Source organism: Neopelma chrysocephalum, unplaced genomic scaffold (genome assembly GCF_003984885.1).
Source record: "Neopelma chrysocephalum unplaced genomic scaffold, ASM398488v2 Primary Assembly neopelma1_252, whole genome shotgun sequence".
NCBI classification, from domain to species: domain Eukaryota; kingdom Metazoa; phylum Chordata; class Aves; order Passeriformes; family Pipridae; genus Neopelma; species Neopelma chrysocephalum.
The window spans coordinates 1,326,845-1,346,510 of NW_020897914.1; the positions used below are offsets into that span (position 1 = coordinate 1,326,845).

General features: G+C 41.8%; 2 protein-coding genes across 5 annotated transcripts in view; one reads left to right on the forward strand and one right to left on the reverse strand.

Moving 5' to 3' along the window:
• LIMS2 (LIM zinc finger domain containing 2) overlaps positions 1–10,540 on the forward strand; it is a 32,165-nt gene extending 21,625 nt beyond the window's left edge. Inside the window, exons 5-10 of the mRNA XM_027703908.1 lie at positions 2,443–2,592; positions 3,422–3,572; positions 4,659–4,751; positions 5,610–5,658; positions 5,838–5,913; positions 6,662–10,540. Coding sequence (XP_027559709.1) covers positions 2,443–2,592; positions 3,422–3,572; positions 4,659–4,751; positions 5,610–5,658; positions 5,838–5,913; positions 6,662–6,809 — 667 coding nt within the window. The 3' untranslated portion in view covers positions 6,810–10,540. The remainder of the gene's footprint in view (positions 1–2,442; positions 2,593–3,421; positions 3,573–4,658; positions 4,752–5,609; positions 5,659–5,837; positions 5,914–6,661) is intronic.
• Positions 1–19,666, reverse strand: part of MYO7B (myosin VIIB) — a 74,083-nt gene that overhangs the window by 11,754 nt on the left and 42,663 nt on the right. For all 4 annotated transcript variants that reach the window (XM_027703887.1, XM_027703886.1, XM_027703885.1 and 1 more), the window contains exons 41-49: positions 18,671–18,776; positions 18,433–18,546; positions 17,464–17,551; positions 16,253–16,359; positions 15,681–15,866; positions 14,698–14,814; positions 13,959–14,042; positions 13,269–13,388; positions 11,717–12,523 (exon numbers count right to left, since the gene is read on the reverse strand). In XM_027703887.1, coding sequence (XP_027559688.1) covers positions 12,440–12,523; positions 13,269–13,388; positions 13,959–14,042; positions 14,698–14,814; positions 15,681–15,866; positions 16,253–16,359; positions 17,464–17,551; positions 18,433–18,546; positions 18,671–18,776 — 1,006 coding nt within the window. In that variant the 3' untranslated portion in view covers positions 11,717–12,439. The remainder of the gene's footprint in view (positions 1–11,716; positions 12,524–13,268; positions 13,389–13,958; positions 14,043–14,697; positions 14,815–15,680; positions 15,867–16,252; positions 16,360–17,463; positions 17,552–18,432; positions 18,547–18,670; positions 18,777–19,666) is intronic.

A 19,666-nucleotide genomic window follows, 5' to 3' on the forward strand; every position in this document is an offset into this window, starting at 1 on the left:
GGAGGGCAGAGGGTTTGTGAGTGGGGAGGGGGTTGATAATGGTTTATCAGTGCAAATGGCTGAAGGCATCTCATTCAGCTGAATGAGAGGGGTCTCTTTCAGGACACTTGCTTCGGGGTCCCCATGTCCTGCCCTGTATAATTACTCTGCATTTGACAGTGCTGAATAAAATTGGTGCCTTTATGCCGAGATGAGCACAGCTGCATATTTCCCTATAATGGGGTGCTGTCTGCTTTTTCTGGACTCTGTCTGGGCAAACAGTAGTTCCAGCCCTGGACAGAGACAGTTGCTGAGAGGAGGACTCAGATTTTGAGAGAATAATAATGATACTTAGCACTTAGGCAGGCGCCTGGGAGTTGAGGGTCGTAAGTGTTTGAGGTCTCACAACAACATCTGTGTTGTATTCTTATCCCCATTTTACAGATCTAAGGGTAAGTGATTCATCACAGCAGAATTTTGGAGGAAGAACACACTGCTTCATCCATAAATCTGCCCTTTCCATTTGAACTTTTCCTTTTGTCTGGTGTGTTTTGAGAATGACCTGTTGTGGGATGATGGATAGGGTTAAATCTAGAGGAGATTCAGAATTCTAGGGTAAAAAGCAGCTGCAACTCCCTGGACAGACTGAGGTCAACATGCTCCCCAGTACAACAGTAGACATCTGCTCAGAGAAACATAACAGAGTGTGGAACAAAGTGGAGACTGCAATAGCTCTCCTTCATTGAAATCCCAGCAGAATGGGAGAACATTGTGGTACTGAGACCATACAATACCTGTCTGATAAGGGAGAATCAAGATGTTCTGCTGCTAAAGCCAACTACCCTGTTGAACCCCCTCCTCAGATGCCAAGCTGTGACCAGCTGCCCCTCCCATTAGGTACACCAATCAGAAATAAAAGGTATTTATGACTAGAGCCATGCAAACTTCACCGAAACATAAAGAAAACAGTATAAAAGTAAGTTGGGGATAGGGGGAAAGTGGGAGAAGACCTTCAGTGAAACTGCTGGGATTAGTTGACGGACTGAGTCCATCTTCTCCCCTCCCCAGAGGGATGCCTTGGGTGAAAATTATACTCTGTGTGCGTTAAATGCTGCTTTTAGGACTAGAGCGTGTGTTTGTGCTCACCCTGTAGCGTGTTAGTAGATTGCTTTGTATCAGAGCTTGTGCTTGCTTAATATATGTATCAGTAGATTGCTTTAAAACATATTTTTGCAATTAGAATCTGTCTCCGACAACCTTCAAATCTTATTAATGTGTCACAATTTGTATTTATAAAGGGGGTTATTCTGTGAACTGTTCAGGTGAGTCTTCGCAGTTGCCAGCAGCAGAAAACACCTTGGCAGGGCCTGCTGAGGGGTCTTGGCTCTGTTGAGCTTCCCCTAAAAGGGTGGTCGAAGTGCCCTCCAACCTTGTGAATCTGTTGGTGAAGGGTCTCGTTACAAGACAATGACAGACTGTCGAACACCAAGGTCTTGACTTTCCTGGGGGTACTGACAGGCAAAAATCTAAACTCCCATCTTTCATGTGACACCTGTAAATCTCAGCAAGGAAAGGAATTAAGGAACAGTGAAAGGAATTAAGCAGGCTTGTTAGTTTTGGGACAAAGCAACCCACAGAAGTAATTTCTCTGCCATGTTTGTTTTATCATAAATTGTTCCCAGCTCTAGTGTTGCAGCTAGAGGGTTAGGTAATAGGCAAGTAAACTTGAACAGCTTCTCCTCAGAGCTCATAAATATTGGGATAAAACTGGTGGGTTCCATCAGCCTTTACGCAAATTTTTTTCTGCCTTTGTCTGAGTTTTTCTACCAGGAACTTGCTTTATCTTATAATGTGTTCTAGAACATGTGATAGGAACACAGTTGCATTTACCACACAAAATTGCACATTGCACAGTTCTTTGTTTTCTTTAACTTAGGACTAAAAGGAATTTGTGCGTCAAAGAGCCAGCATTCAATTGTGTCTTGTTTGTCCTGGCTGTTGAAGACTAATGAATCCAGCCATGGTAAAGGCATGCAAGCAATGCACTTTGGTTTAATACTTTTTATTCTCTGTCCTCGACTCCCTCCCAGTGCTGTAATGCCTCTGTTATGCTTGGATCCCATGGTTAGTAATAGAGAGAGGGTGTTGCCACCTTTCCTTGCCCAGCTCTTGGAAAAGATCTAAAGTGTTAGAAAGGATAGCTAGAAGAATAACTGTGTGATATGGGATGTAAATCCATGAATGTTGAAGGAGTATTCTAAGGAAATACAGATCTGTGACTGCTCTATCCACATATTCTTCTCTGTGCAACTGGTGTGAAATACTGGATACCAAAGTGAATTATGTTTAGTCTGACCTTGGAAGAGACTTGTGTTAAATAAAGTACTTCCTACAGTATGCATTGTATGTTGTTTTAAGATAAAACATTTTTAATACTTTATTTCCTTTACTTTGTTCAACCAGGCATCTGTGCAGGCCCTGCCATAACCGTGAAAAAGCCAAGGGACTGGGCAAGTACATCTGTCAGAAGTGCCACTTGATAATTGATGAGCAGCCTCTGATGTTTAGGAATGATTCCTACCATCCAGATCACTTCAACTGCACCCACTGTGGGTATGTTCTCATACTGTAAACTCTGACAAAAAAGAAAAGAGATGAACCCTTCAGTCAGCAGCGCAGTCCTTCCCAAGGCCTGAACTTTGTTGCCTTCACATTGTTGAACAAACAGAAATTGGGTGAGGAGAAATCGAAATAAATTTGGAAAGCCTACAGAAACTTTAGTTTTATTTTGCCATTCAGTGTTCTCTTATTCTAAGCTTGAATGACACTACTTTATAATGAAGATATTTCCTCGGGATGAACTTTCCTGAAAGACTGTGCAGATTACCACAGTAGTGTTGTCCAAAGATAGCAGTTATCAGGCTATTCAAAATAGTTGCATTCTGAATTCCTGGTTAGAAAACAAAAAAAGAGCTGTGTCAGTGTTCTGGCACAGACCATTACCACGCTGTCTGACCTGAATTACTTTGCCACAAAGGCAGTATAATTGGGGCACAGTACAGCCCTAGACTGGGTAACAGTACAATTAGGTAACTCAATGTTGAGCGCTGCTAGGATAGTCCTTGTATCTGAGCTCTCCCATTCAGAGACAGCTCAAATCTTAGCATGGCACTGCACTGTTCCATGTGTAAGTGCACCTTGTATTTCTGCAAGGGTGTGTAGCTGAAGACATGATGTTCTACGTGAGTTCTTGTCTGGCAAACTGAGAAAGCAGTTTGAGAAAGATGAGTTGACAATGATTGTATTTCACCAGCTTAATGACTACATTTGTAGCATGAATGTTGCCTAAGTTAATGTTGCAGTTTAGTCTTCCAAAATTTCATCCTGGGCATTAAAGAGCTTCCCTTGGTGTTCTTACTTCAGGGACTGTTTGTGTTTTCAGGAAGGAGCTGACTGCCGAGGCCCGGGAGCTGAAGGGAGAACTGTACTGCCTGCCCTGCCATGACAAGATGGGGATCCCCATCTGTGGGGCCTGCCGCAGGCCCATCGAGGGACGAGTGGTCAACGCTCTGGGGAAGCAATGGCATGTCGAGGTGAGGCCTCTCTGAGTCTGAAACTTCCTTCAAGAGCCACTTTGGAAAAGGACTAGTGCTGTTTGGAAGCTGTAGACATGTGGGTGATCTGTAATGTGTGAATTCCGACAAAACCAAATTGCTTGTGTTTCAGACTGTCTTCACCTTTTGTGTGTGAATGAGTGCAGCAGGGCCATCAGGAAAGCTGTGCTTTTGCAACTGTAATAACCTTATTTTTAAAATGCCTGAGTTGCATTGTAAAGATTCTTGCAGAATATGATTCACTGAACAGCATTTACTTACTTATATATTTCCGTATTTGCTGTGATATACTTAGGATACATCCTTTCCAATTGCAGTTAACAGGTGCATAAATGTGTTGGAATTCCTACTGCAGACAGAGCCAGTGCAATTCCCACTGCCTTTTCAGCTCATTGTTTCTATAACTTTCAGCTGAGTCATCACAACTTGCCCTGAAGTGTTTTAGTGATTTATGTTTTCAGTCATTTAAGCCTCCTAGGGCTTGAACTGAGGGAGATGCTGCTGCTCATTTGAAGTGTATTCATACGTTTTATGTTCCTGTTTCTCTTCTCTGAAACAAGCAAGATAATAATGCACAAGTCTATCAGTATAGAACACTAGATGATTGTTCTTCCAGCAGGTCTTCTACCTATCTTTAATACAACTCTTAATTACCATAGAGACTAAATATCTCCTCTTCTCTTTTGCTTCCGTAAAGATTTTCCTGTCTGTGCTTCATTAAAGCATTGAGAGGCAAGAGTTTTAAACAGAAAGGAGTAGATTTAGATGAGATGTTAGGAAGAATTGATGGTGAGGCACTGGAACAGGGTTGCCCAGAGAAGCTGTGGCTGTCCCTGGATCCCTGGAAATGTTCAAGGCCAGGTTGGATGGGGCTTGGAGCAGCCTGGGATAGTGGCAGGTGTCCCTGCCCATGGCAGGGGGTGAAACAAGATGGGCTTTAAGGTCCGTTCCAACCCAAATCATTAAGTGTCATGTATTAAGTCATAATTTGTAGCCATGTAAGTTTTTCCCTGGTGATGGGAAAGTCACTTTTTCTGCCATGGAATGTCTTTTTTCCTTCTACAGCATTTTGTTTGTGCCAAATGTGAGAAGCCATTCTTGGGGCACCGACACTATGAGAAAAAAGGACTGGCTTATTGTGAAACACACTATAACCAGGTAAATTCTGCCATCTGTGCTGGAGGTACTTGCTCTGACTGGCAAATGCTTTTTTGCATTTTAATATGCAAAGCTGCAGATTTTGCATAATCTGAATTTGTAGAGGCAATGCAATATTAAGAAATTTGCGAGATTTAACAGAAAAAAGTAGTTTTTCTTGATAGATGGAAAAGCAATGTTGAGAACAGAATAGAAATGTCTTGGGGATACTGATTTTAATTTGTGCCATTGACAGAAAAGCACTGACCATGGGTTGTGATTAAAATCCCTGTAATTGTACTTCTAAACTATTTGTGTGGCCATCTTTGATAATACTTTCTTCCATGGGCCTGAGACAACTGTTATGTTGTCTAAAGCATGGGAAACTATGTTTCAAAAGCGAATCAAACTCTGTTTTTTCTGTGTGATTCTATGGAACAGCTATGGGTTTGGTACTTTCTTCTGTCAGATAAATGAGGTTAAGTGTTACTGTTTTGATAGAAGTTCTACGTTTTATTTTGGTATTTATAGTTGAGCATCAGGAGATGTTTGTCTACAGTAAGCATCATGCTCTACTGAACCTTTCTTCTCCAATTGCCACATATACAGGACTTTAAGATCCCATAACAGTGGTAGAGTGTGAGGCATCAACAAAAAAGGTTTTGTAGTATTTAGTGGTATGAAATCCAAAGGAACATAGACTATTTGGCAAGTGTATGAGAAGTTATTCAGAAGATTTAAATTGGTATATTTGGGGGCCACTGCAGCATCTGGGAATTCTTTGATTGTTAGGATTTAATGTTCACACCAGCTGCATAATGTAGGGAGCATGAGTAGTCAGCAACATGAGTTCCTGTTCTTATTTCTTTTTCTGTGCAGCTCTTTGGAGATGTTTGCTACAACTGCAGCCACGTGATAGAGGGAGATGGTAAGATTTGTTCTCTCCTTGTTTTGGGTTGCTGTCCTTGCTCCATTTGTTAGTGCAGCTGTTGCAGTCCCACAGTTGCAAGGCACCAGTGTTTGTTTTCACATCTGGCGACATTTGAATGTGGATGTAAATCTGAATTCAAATAATCTGGCAGTTTCTTCGTGCTTTTGCTTTTGCAGTGGTGTCAGCTCTTAACAAGGCCTGGTGTGTGAATTGCTTCTCCTGCTCCACCTGCAACATCAAGCTCACACTGAAGTAAGTCAGTGTTTATATTTTGGACCATGTGAGACATTCACCCCTAAGGTGGGGTATCAGCTTGGGGGGGCCATGAACCAGAGGCTCTCTGAGGGGCAGTATACCTCTTCTCTGTGGGAGCAGGTGCTTATAATTCCACTGATTTCAGGATTAAAAGGGAGCTGACACTCAGCATCCTCTCTGATTTATTTTTGTTTATTAATCTATTCTGTAAGAAGGTGGGGTAAGAGGAGAACTCATTCAGCAGTACAGAGGGGAGGCTCTGAACTTTGAGGAACTGCCTGTCCTGAACAACCTACATCCTCCATGTCTCCTTAAATTTGCATGCTCCCCTAAATGACAATATTTAATATTCCACAGATTAGTTTGAAATAAAATACTATTTGCCTAAGTTATGTAGAAGAGGGACAGGAAAAAAGCAATCCTACATTCTTCCTGTCTCAGGTTCAAACCCTTACCCTACTATGCTGGGTTGGCTCCACCAAGGAGCTCTAATTCATCACAAAGAGGACCTTTGAAGTAACACTTGCATTCTACGATAGCAAAATTATTATTCTAGATTGTTACATACAAATATATAGCAAAATCTTGCTCCTTATTTAACTAGGGGTGCTAAAGACCCAATCTCTGTTCTTACATCACCAGATGAGGAAATGAGTTGTTTTAGAAATGCGGATGCGTGGAGATTTGAATTAGTGAAGCATATAGTTTGCAAATACCATTTTAATAACTGTTCTTTGTGTTAAAGGAATAAATTTGTGGAGTTCGACATGAAACCTGTGTGCAAGAAGTGCTATGAGAAATTCCCTCTGGAGCTGAAGAAACGCCTGAAGAAGTTGTCAGAGCTGGCATCCAAGAAGACCCACCCCAAAGCTCTAGATTTAAACTCTGCTTAAACAGGTCTGTCAGTCTCCTGACTGCACTCTTACAAAAGCTGCTGCTCACTGCAGCTCTTGATTACAGAGGCAATTACTAAGAAGTGACACCAAAGATGAGTAGTCCCTTCCCCTGCTTCTGGTAGTATTGCTTGCATCTAGACTGTCCCTTTTCTCAAGCAGTTGTCTATTAACACTGGCAGAAAGAGGAGTGTGGTTTGTGCTTGAGCAGTTTACAGGCTGGTTATTAATTTGCTAATAACAACGCTTTTTGCCTTTGTGGAATTGTGCATAATCTTTCCTTCCTCGATTGAACTGTGGTTCTCTCTCTTAGTCTAAGGAATTTGGAAACAGTGGTTTAGTGCAGAGCTGGAAGAAATGTCTGATTTGCTCTTTTTCAGATAAAATATCAGCATTTTTCTTCTTACTGTGGGGGCAGAAATTTTTAGGCTTTTTAGTACCTAGGCAAATATTCTGAAAGTTGTTGATCTTTGCTACATGCAAAAAGTTCTGGTCTTTTTCCATTTTCCTTCTGAGAATATATGGGTGCTGTACAATCCTTCTGGTTTGTAGGTTTACTAGAAAGGTTCAGGAACCAACAACTATGGAATTTGCACTGCTGGCTCGTGTGTCGTAGGCCCAGTGCTAGGACAGCTGCAGAAATTTGCTTTGCTGCTTCCCTGTTCAGCACTGAGGAGATTTCAGTTGTCAAGGCCGTGTCAGGGTTCTCCATGATGAGGAGATGACTATGGGGAAACAAAACATTCTGTTAGAATTAACACTCTTTAATTTTCCCTGTTCTCTACTACTCCATGGCTACTAGAGCTTCTGCTGGTCAACACAAAGCATGTCCTATCCACTGGTGTAGCTGATATTTCTTGAGGCAGTGTGGCTGGAGCCTTGGTTATTCTTCTGCACAGGGAAATCAAATGGATAATATGGTACCAGTTTAGGCACTTAAGTTTCTCTGTTCTCACTTTATTTGCAAGCTGAATATAGGCTTGTTGGTCATGCTTCAGAAAGCCCAATTACATGGAGGCATTTCTAATGTTTACAGTTTGTAACAAATGTGATCTTATGCAGAAAAAAACCAGAAAGTACTTCTCTTAAATTTTTTACCCAAATAAGGTTTCCCCATCACCTTTCTTCTTAAGACCTGAGCGTACTTAGAGAGAGGATCTCAGTCCTGAGCGTGTACATCTCAAGCATATAGTCCTGCTCTGTAGTTTTGCCTGTCTCCAGTGAAGTTTCAGTGGTCCTCCTGTCTCTGCTACTACAACCCAAGGTGCTGAGGAATGTACTGGTTTTGAACATTCTCGATAGTTCTTTAGGGGTGAGCCATCATCAGTGCTGTTCCTGAGCCCACGCTGTGTAATCACAGTGAGCTTCAGTCCTCTGGAGGCATCCCCCGTATTTTCTTGTGAACTAAGCTGAGCAACCTCAAAATCCCTTTCCATGAACAGTTGAGGCTGTGCCTCCCATTTTGTGAGGCTGACAAGCACTGGAGGACTTCTGTCCCTTGCATGATTTAAATCTTCCGAAAAGTGAGTAGATTAGTAGGTCAGATGAACACAGCAGTTGGGCCTGGCACCACCCTGCAGCCCCAGGTGAATTAGCTAGCAAGAAGTTAAAGTTTCCCCATTTCTTGTATGTGTGAGCAGCAACCGGATTGGGGCAATAATCTACCTTAAAACTGTGTTAATATGCTTTGCTGGATCTCCTACCCATGGAACTGCACCCCTGATAGCAGAGCAGTGGTGGGAAACCCTGGTTAACTGTGTGCCATCAAAATCCCGCGTGTCAGAGCATCTCTTCGATCCTCCCTGTCCTTGCTAACTCAGTTTGCCTCCTCTGCTTTGCTTTTTGTTGCCCTAAGTTGCCATTAACTTTTAACTGTGTTATACTGTATCCACTGTAACACTGCTGAGGGGATAGCCTGGGTTTAACAGTAAACTCTTCCATCTTCTCCTGGCCACAATCTCTGTAGGTTCCAGTAAGAGCAGCTGCTTGTGTCATTGCTTTAGGAGAACATGTGGCTACTTGCTGTTCTCTCACTAGCCTTAAAACAGACTTTTAGTTAAGAGCACAAAGAGTGTGTCTTTTGGTGCAGTAGTGTGTGGCCACTGTAAACACCCATCCTGTAAACCTATTGTTGGCATTTTTGTCACAGCATGAGACACAAGAAGTGCTGCTCTAGGTTCAGCTCAGTTGGTTGTGCAGATCCTCCTCAGCATAAAGCATTCTGGTCTGTTCCTGTAATCTCAGTCCCAGGCTATGCCTTGTGCTGAATCTGAGCAGCTGTGTATCCCTCCTGGGAAGGAGGTGGAGGAACACACAGCAGCACATTCCTGGTAAGTAGGGAAGGACTGTGTAACCAGCAGGCGATAGGTGATATTCTTTCAGTGGCCACTCAAGTTCAGCAATGGAAAATTGTGGATGTGGAGGTGAATGGAATTACTTTTGTAGTGCAAGTAGAGAATTAGTGTGTGCTCTTACCTTGTCTCATGCTAGAAATTCAGCAGACCTTGTAAGCTTCAGAGTTCAAAGAAGAGTTTGTATCATTCTCTTTGATAGGCCGTTCAGTTCTCTAGGATTTGGATTATGTCCTTATCATCAGGACATTTTGGAAAATTAGTGGGCGGAAAAAAATCATCATAATCCCTGATCTTTGTATTAGTGGAAGATGATATTCTCTTAGTATTTCCTAAAGTATTAATTTTTCACAATTATTTTTCTTACACTTCTGTTGCCCATAGCCTGCAATGTGCAGAGTTACAGTAGTGCATATTACTGCCATACCTTTTGTGGGGGAGTGGAATTGAAGGAGTAGGAGAAATAATATAAATAGTTTAAAAAATGCATCTTCCTCTACTTCTGTGAGTCTACTTTTTAAAAACCAAGCAGAATATAGTGCAGGCTCATGAGTTCTCCTGAGTGTGTTGATAGGCTGACATGTTTGTTTTCTTTTTTTAATAAAGTCAAGGTGTCAGTCAGAAATAAGCTGCATGCTTTTTTCCATTGTTGTAAATCGGCCTGCTAGCCAAATTCATCCTCAGTATCACACCACTGGAGAGTACAGATTTATACTGAGGTTGAACTTGGCTCAGAAGCCTACACTTACTAAAAGCTGTTGTCTCATTCCATGCATTTATAGTTTACATTCTTACTTCTACATGATTAAAATCACTAACATAAACCGAGTACACTTGAAAATGGTTTTGCTCTTAGAAAGCACAGTATGTGAAGCTTGTTTGTATTCAAAGGCTATGCTAATCACTTGCAGTCTGTCCTTATGGCAACTACTCTGCTCTCTAGGGTTTGCATCCTGGTGTTTATTTTTACAGCAGTCTGTGCAGTGTTGGCAAATATTGGTCAGCCTTTGGTACAGAGGGTTCCTGATGTCACATGGTGTGTATTAGATGATATGACTGACACTTTTTTCTGAAGTGGTTGGATGGTGAAGGAATAGATTGCAGGCAAACATAATAAATGTGGTTGTACTAGTCTGTAAAGCACCGTTAAGTGTTGAGGGTGTTATAGACCAAGAAAAGAATTAGCAGCTACCTGCCTTGGTTCAGGGCTTGATGAGCAGTGTAGAGCTCTCATTTTATCACACGTGTGCTGTCTAACCAAAAAGTGGGATTGTGGATTGACATGTTGTAATATCGTATCTTTGTATGTTCCTATAATAAAGTTAACTGTAATACATTTAAAATCTTTACACACACAAAAAAATAAAAAATTTGTATAATATACAGTTAAAAAAAAATACTACATTTGCAATGATGAACCAGAGAGCATTACCAGCATCTCTGAGGAACCCTGGGGATTGCCCAAACCTGAGACACTCTTGTGGTGAGTTCATGTTTTAGATCTGTGCTGCTTCTGTGGTGATATGTTGGTTGATAAGGATGTGCAGAAAGGGGTATTATCCTTTTAGAGGCTGTGTTGTACAAAATGTGTTTGTACACAGATGGGATGCTATGATCATTTACAGGCTGTAGTAGGTATTTGATAGATTTAAGTTACATGGATCTAGAGCAAATACTCAAGTTTCTTGTTAAGAAAAAGACATTGTGGTTGATTTTCTGCAATCTTTATTTAAAAACCAAGAACAGTACAGTTTGGCTGCAGAATTTCTTTCTGTACAGGTGAATTATTGAACACTTCTCACTTATAGCCAGTTAGATCAAAACCACTCCAAGTAATGAATTTCCAGTGTTTCCATTGCCAGCAATGGACATTACAGCAGGAGTGTCTAATTGCTTGCAAAAGGATCACTATTCTGACAGGTGTGGCACTCGTTTAGATGCACAAAGAGAGTGGGGCTCTTCCCTGCCACCCATGAACAAAAATCCCATCAGTGTTTGAATTTCACACACACACATCTGAGGGAACAAGGGACCGACCCATTGTGCACCCATTGGCAAAGCTGAGAGATCAGGCAGAGCTGCTTTTCCAGCACTGCCAGATTGTGTCTCAAGGAATTCGGTGTAAATGCTTTAAGACACATCCATGTTTCACTGTGAGCAAGAGAGAAGTACTTTTTCTCTGGGGGGGATCATCCAAGCTTACTCCCACCACAGTGCATATCTGCTTTAGACACTCAGCACACTCTGGTTGCTGTGGGACCAAAGCTGTGTGTCCACAGAGGTCTGAGAGATGAACATGAGAGCTGAATCAAATTTTACCACTCAAACTGTCTGCTAAACAGGAAACAGAATCAGGAGAAATTAAAGCTATTCTTGTCTCATAAAGGAATGTCTGCATAACTCCAAGTTGAGAACATTTTTATAGAGTAGAAAAGTCTCTTTTCAACAGATGTTTGTTAGACTGAGTTCTTCAATTCTGATTTGCACTGAATAGTACATCTATAACTTGAAATAGGAGCAACTAAAAGTAATGGACCCAAAATCCAACTATCCAACTGCATAGTAAAAGTGGTTGTTAGTTTCCAAGAGCATTATAAAAGGTAGAAGAAAGAAGACTATTTAATTTAACCAAGGCAGTGGTAAGTCAGGGGACAGCCTGTTAATTTAGCAGCACGCAAGAAGTACAGTTACATTCTGTAACTGGCTGTCCTAGGCTACTGTAACGTGCAACACATAACCTAGGGATCAAAGGATGAAAACCAGCATCTTACCTTTCAAAGTGTCCAGTTATCTACTACTGAAGGGGCATTTCTCATTTCTCCACTCTTAGAATTTCCAGTAGGAGAAAAAAAAATTACCTTTGTTTCCAAAGACGCGTGGAGTTTATGCATTTGGTAAGAGCATATACAATAAGGGTCATTCTTTCCAAAAGGAAGACACAACTGTTAATGTGTGTCTTTCTTTGAATGGAGGAGATTCAGGCTATCATAAGAGGCCCTCATAGGGTTCCCCCACTCCCATATAACACTAAAGTCCATCTAATCCAAAAATCTGAATGGAATTCTCATACTACATCTAAGACAGACAAGTGTTACAGATATTTGAAAGCACATGCTCACTTGAGCTTCTCTCATAGTAATATTTCAGCAACTCAGTTCTTCCAGTGTGTGACCAGAAGACTGATCACCAAGATTAATATTTTTTAAATGGCATTTCTTATGAGAGATGAAATTACAGGTAGTTTGGCACAAATACAGGTCATGGGTTCTATCCCCACTCTCAGGCTGGGAGGTTCTTTTGCTTGTTTACAGCATTCATGAGCAGGCGTACGTAGGATGTTAACAGGTCATCCATTTTGTAACCCTGGCAGGAAAGAAAAAAAGTCTTAAATCTCTCTGAGAGCTCCAGAAGTAAAAATAACTAGAATTTCCTCCCTGGTTTATCTTCTTCTTAGGTTCTTCCCTGCACAAACATCTCTTTCAATAGCTGTCACTGTTTTAGTAATGACTTACCCATTTCTGATTTCCAAAACTTTACAGAGCATAGCTCTACTGTCGCCTGGGTATTCACTCTATAGCCTGACTTGTACTCTAAGAGTCTTGTATTTAAGTATCCAGGCTTTTGTGTCAGAGAAGTTAGCCTACAAATGTTTTTGTTATCTTTACAAACCTACCATTAAATATTAATACAGTGATACTTCTTTGAGCCTCTGGACAGTCTGAAACCAATTGTTAAAAAGTTGGTACCACTCATTGGAAAGTATAAAGTCTTACAAGGCTGGCTTTCCTGTGTAGACAGAGGCAGACATGCAAGACAAAAAGCCTCTTACATAGTTTTTCAGTCTTAATGTCTCAGGTGGATACAATTTTGATGTAGGGGAAGAATTTGGGAAATTACTATTTTCCTTGTAATGTCTTCCATCTTTGCATCAGATAGCATGATATAGCATGGAACAAGTTCTAAATGGCAATTTTATTGACACAGCAGTGAATGCTTTTTGTATCTGCAGTGGTATTTATCTGTTTTGGCTCCCTTGTTTTGTAGCAATTCTGGATGTAAAGGAAAAATCAGGAGGTTGTTTTGTCTAAGTTGAGGAAACTCTTCTTACCAGAGATGTCTCACATAAGAGCCGGTTTCCTCGTACCAGGTTCCCTATTGTCATGTGAAAGTATGTGCTCCCACTGCTCCAGTTGGAGATTTTATTGAATGGGTAGACTGTTAAAATATCCTGTAAGGGGAAACAAATTGAACTATAGAACATTTCTCAAATGAAAACAGGCTGTTACATAAGAAAACCGGTAGAGCTAGAGCGTTCTTTTTCTTTCCCACTTCATTTATAAATGCAGTGGATCAAGGTAGTTCTTGCATCTAAACTAGTGTTATATTGTATTTTCACCAAGCAGGTGAATCTTAATCACACTAGTGAGACTTCCTTTCATTATATATTGATCTTTGCCTTAGCACACTGCCATTATATTTACAATAATCTAAAACTCACTGGATAGTTGTTTCATTACTGAAAGGAAATAGTGATATTCCCTTTTCCTGGGAACTTGGTAAGACCAGAGTGTTGGAGTTAGGCAGCAGCTAAACATTGCCATTCAGCCTGAGCTTTTAGACACCTGGGCTTCCTGCAAAACACTTTTCTTGAAGCAGGTGCACTGCCCATCCATCTGACTGATGGATAGAGGGCCTCTATCCTCGCTTATCATTCCTGGACAAGGTCCTGTTGCTGTCCCTAAATTAGCACAGTCAGTTAGATCCTTCCTTCCATGGACTCATGAGAAGCACTTGTTACCTTTGTCTTCTGATGTATCAGTGAGACTCCTTGCTTGTTGATTGCAATCAGCACAATCTCTGGGAAATTTGGCTCCGAGGCTTGCTGTAAACAAGTACCACAGAAAGATAAGCAGAAAATGGAGAAATTATCTGTATGAGGTGCACAGTGACCTTTAATAGTGTCCAGTGCTGCTTGTTCTCTTTCCCAAATGAACACTGAAACCTTTTGGAGCAACTGCTGCATGAAAGCAGAATGAGGTCCATTATTTACTACACTGATAACAGGGTTTACAGTTGGTTGCAAACCAGTTAAGGGAAGTTAAGAGCCTAGCAAGGAGAAATTAAAGGTAGCAAGTGGGAAATGATTCTTGGGAGGTATCCTCTCCAGAATGAGAGGATTAATACAGTTCTGTTCTAAGGGAAGAGTCCCCACAGAGACAAGATTTGGCAGCATTTTGTCATGGAGAGTGATGACAGGACAATTAAGCATCCATGTAACTAACCCCCTACTGCCACTACACAGCTGTAATATAGGTATTACAACTGGAACAACAACATAGCCAGTAAACAGTAGACATAGTTCAGAATGGATAAAGAACCCATCTCCCCACTTTGAAGGAACTGAGTTTTCCTCAATAGATCACGGGAACTCAGCTTTCTAATGTATTTTCACTTATGCAGATATGGAATTATAGTAAGTCCGTATCCCCTAGTACTGATCTACTCCCAAATCCAGTCACACAGGCCTTCAAACCTACCTTCACCTCAAAAAAGGCTGATCCAAATGTTGGCCACCGGTGTATCATTTTCAAGAAGGCAATCTTGGCCTCATCCACAGTTTTCCCCTCATGTTTACTATATGCTGCAGTAATGCTCTGTTTAGGAAAAGCAGATACAAGGCCTGTTCAGTTGGGAGACAGGCAGATTTCCAGTGCCCAGCATTAGCACTAAAGACAGCACCAGATCATCACCAAGATCATGGTTTTTTTCCCCACAGCAACAGAAGACTGTGAAAAATGTAAGGATCCTGCCATGCCCTGAGGCAAGGTGGAGCCAGAATCCCCAGCGTTTCTTATTCATGTGTTGGGTGAAGGAAATCCAGCAGCCCCAGGGAATGGACTTCAGGTCAGAGGGGCAATGTAGGATGAAACAAAAGAAAGGCAGTGTTCATCACCCACAGACATGAATCACATCTTGTGCTGAAACATGTAGGGTTATTTGAAATAGTGTCCTGTGTCTTCCTCAGTGGACTAAGTAAGAGGTACCTGCTGAAACTTCCTTGCCTTTTCATGGATAAAAGAACCTTTTGCTGTACGTAGCATGCACATGGTGCAAGGAATTTTATTTGGTGCCAAACTATGAAATACTTTATTACACACCTTAATTTTCTGGTTTTGTCCAATATCCTCAAATTCTCAGTCCCACCACTCATTTCCCTTTCTCTAACTCTTATTCTGAGCGCTGGAAGTAGATTACTATCTTCAAGAAAGATGCACATCTCAAATCGAGTCATCCAGGCCTGCAGATATCTTTCAGAGCTTTGGTTAGAGAGGATGCAAAATGAGGATTGTAAGAGGCAAATAGTCTCGCTATCCTGCTGGCAAATCCAGCAATATCCCATAGCATCCCTCCATAGTGCTTTCAAAGACTGTCAGCTCAAAAATGTAAAGTGGCTCGATGTCTATCTTCTCTCCTAAAGCTCTCTATAAGTAGTATGACTAAGGAAAGCTGATGTTCTTACCTTCTTCCATTCATCTGGTGAGACTGCTCGGAGCAGGTTGTCTGGCACCAGCTCCTTCAGGATTTTGGGGATGGTTGCCAGCTGTGCGCGGTCATTATTGAAACGCACTTTATAAATCAGCCCTGCCAGCTGGACAGCTTCATCCTTGGAACACTTGTGGTAACCTCTAAGGTACTTTGGCAGCTCCTGGAAGAGACCAGCTCTCAATTCAGGCACAATGGGCTGAAGCAAACACTGACTTAAACATCGTAAATCTGTAAGGTCAGGATGTGAGTCTTGCCAAACACAGTCCAAGGACATCCCGAGAAATTTTGGGTTGATGTTTAAAGGTCCTTTACAACTCAAAACTTTCTGTCATTCTCTGTACAATTTATGGAGCAAGACAGGCATCTTCACAGAACAATTTGGTAAGGGAGCTGTGCTCATATCATAGCTAATGCGTGAACACTGAGAAATAAATCTGCTTCTGAGGCTGAGCTGTGCCTTCTGGAGGCCTCGGGGGGGAGACAGTAATACTTTCTCAGGAGTGTTTCTGGGATCACACTATATCTGTGCTTTAGGGAGCTGCTTACCTGGTGGTAATGGAAAATGGTATCAGCTTTCAGGTCCTTCCCAGGAGTGACATTCAGCCACAGCTTTCTCATGAAGTACACCTCATATGTCACAGACAGAGCAGTCCCTAAGGAAACCAGATCTTATTAGTGTTCTCTGCGTCATTGGCAGTTCTGCAGCTTTTAAATGGCTTGTGAGTTCCTTCAGAAAAGTAATTCTGGTTTTAATAGTAACAAACAAAATTGGTACCCAAAAAATACAAGAAGCCATTTTAGATGACCAAGAAAGTGATTAGTTGTCAGTTCCTGGACGCTGCTCACACAGTGATCTGAGATGTGGGCTCTCCAGAGATGAAGGAGAAGGTGAGGGTGCCAGCCATGGAATGTTTGTTATTTCTTGGTGCCCATGGCAGCTGCCTGCTGGTGAGCAGCACCCCTGAACTCTGGTACACTGATGCAAGTACATTCCCTGATGGCTGTGCTTACACAAACCAATTGTGATTTAGTGGACCCACATCTTTGTGCTGTGGTTTTTGGAGCTCCTAGCAGCTGCATCAGCTGTGAGGAGAGAAGTTAGAAAGTCTTAGATACACCGACAGAGCTTCAGGAAGTTGAACCTCGGCTGTCCTGAAATAAGCAAAGATCAGGATAAATTGATATGAAATTTGAGTGGAGTTTGATGTAGATTTCAAAGTGTATATTATACATGGGTGGGGGGGCTAAGTGCAAGGAATTGCTGTTATTAGTATTACATTGTTTTATTCTAACAGCTGTTTCCCTGACGACATAACTTGTGCTTGGGTATCACCAGGTAATAATCTGGTTAAAAATTTTCTGACAACCCAAGGAATGTAAGTGACACTGTGAAGAACCTATTCACATTTGTTGGCTGATGCTTAATACTTGAGGATCAACCTATATAACTTGTGTGTATCCAGCGGTGTGTTTTGGATACACCAGAAGATTTTTGGTGAAAAAATCTTTGTTACCAATAAAGTTTCTGGAGAGATCCCCACACAGAGATGCTCTGGTGTTTCTGACAGCCTGTGCTTGGCTGCATTGGGTCACTTGCTGCTGGTGCAGGCAGTAACCATGTGTACAAACAAAAATGGTATAAAAAGACTCTGCTAAATACTTTCAAAGATGGAGCGAATCCTACTGGATAAATCTGCTCTTTCCCAGTACAACACAGCATGTCATGCAGCTTCTTGTCATGCTGGCATTCTCCTTACCATCTTTCCCTGGTTTGTTCCTCCTGTTCCAGTCTGTCACCTGCCTTAATGAGTCAAAGAAGTAGTCTGCTTCATTCTGACTGATCACCTGCAGAGGCCAAGCAATGAAGGAGAGAAAGGAGGGATTAGCACATCATATAAAATACTGCCAGTGCCAACATCCCCAAATATCGGGCTGAATTTTCTTTCCTTGTCTAAATAAGAGGGCAGAATTACAGCAGGAAAGACAAAGGCAAGGGGAAAGAAGTAGAGAAATAGGAGAAGGAGGGTTCAATTTATTTACATTTTGTATGGGGATTTTTATTGCATCCTCTGTTTCTTTTTGCTTTTGAAGCTGCTTATTGAAGTCAAGCTGTAGATGCCTACCTTATTCTCAGCCATCTCCTCTTTGTAAAATATTGTCACATACTGGGTTCCTCTTTTCAGGAAGGCAGCACATCAGAAGCTCCCTGTGCTTGGGCTCACTGCTACTTTTGCCTTGATCACAGTTCCAGAGAGAAGGGACCTCTCAGCAAGGCAGCCAGACCAGGCTTCAGTTCAAGCAAGGCAAGCTCCTGACAAACTAGAGAGCAATCAACTGGTGCTGGTTGCCCTTGCTCTCCTTAATCCCAGTGGGCACTGTATGTGTGCAGCACATCTCCTGGGAAAAGCCTGAGTGGAAAAGGGCTGAATCCAGCAGTAGGCAACATCCAACTTGTAACAATCCCAGCAGCTGCTAGAAAGCCCATGTCTTCTCTGCTTTTAGTACCACCTAAGTATTGGCAGACTGATAGAAACTCACATCTCCATCCAGCCCCTTCAAGAGATTTAAAATAATTGTCTGGTGCTAAAAGTTTGAGTCTAGGTAAGACTCAGTAAGACAGAAGCAGTAATGACCTGCTCTGGTCTTTAGCTTCATGTGGTTGTTTAGGTAGTCTGGTAAATAAGTAAGAGAGGAGGGGGAGTCTGGCCACAGTTGAGAAGGGTTACCTTGTCTGCAATCTTCACAAAGAGGCTGAAACCTTCCCAGGAGCTCAGCTGCAATTTAGAAGCAATGTTCTGACACAGAGTCCGGATTTTGGTGTTTGTTCCCACATCAAATGTCTATGAGATAACAAGACTCTTGTTAGAGAGGAAGAAGTAAGAGCACTGAATGTCTTCAAACATGCTCCTGAGTGAACACATCATGGAAAAATGGTCAAGGCTGGGAAAACAAGTAAGTACTCACCTGTTGTGTTTCATTGGGGAAACAAATCTTGTGTGAGATCTTAGTGTTGTTCTGTAAGATGGCCTCAACCTCCACAGGATGAGGTGCCCACTTCCTGCAGCCACTCCTGGAAAATACCACCACCATCATAAGAGAGATCAGTGCTGGATGTTTAATCACTGAGGAGCTGAACAACAGTATTCCAGCTGAACAACAGACTCCACTCAACATGCTGGTGCTGTGTGGTGGGGTGGGCTCCAATGGACCTTCACCCCAGTGAAATTCAGTGTATTAACAGCAAGAGACTGAGAGCCTTATTAGCAAATACATTAAAAGCATACTCTACTCTGCAACAAGATTGCATGAAAAAGGCACCTTCCTAGCCAGTACCATTGCCCCTTCTGTAGATTCAGCAGCATTTTTCCTTACTGAAGTGTGAAGATAAAGGCTACAAGGAGAAATAAATTTTATTTAATTCTTGCATCAGGAAAAGATGTATTCAGGTTTAAAATTACTTAAAGCACAGAAGGCAAGTACCAAAAAAGTTTGGAGGGCTCCTGAAAGTGTTACGTTTTATATAAGAGCTGGAGTGCAATCATTGACTCAGGAGCTGCTAAGCTGTACAAACCCAGTTTTTTGAAATTATACCTCAGAGCAGAGCTGCTTTTTAAAGCAAAGGAACTGGCCCAGAAGTCTGAGTCATGCCAAAACCTTGACACAGTTAAAGTGAGGAAAAATCTAGCACATTACCTCCTGGGGCTGGTGTGTTCCTACCCTCAGTGGCACAGAGCAGGCTGGTCAGAGATTTTGTACACCATAACTTATGGGCCAAACTCCTCTCACACTGGGTCAGTCTCTCAGGAAGAGGTTAGTCTGGATCCAGCTTTGGTTGTGTAGAGTTGAAAACTAAGTTTTTTTTCCATTCTATAAAGTAGCAATTTCATTTGGAGAAGGAAAACCTGACTGTAGCCAAGCTGAACAGCATGTGCAGGTACTGTATGGAGTGTGGACCTTCCC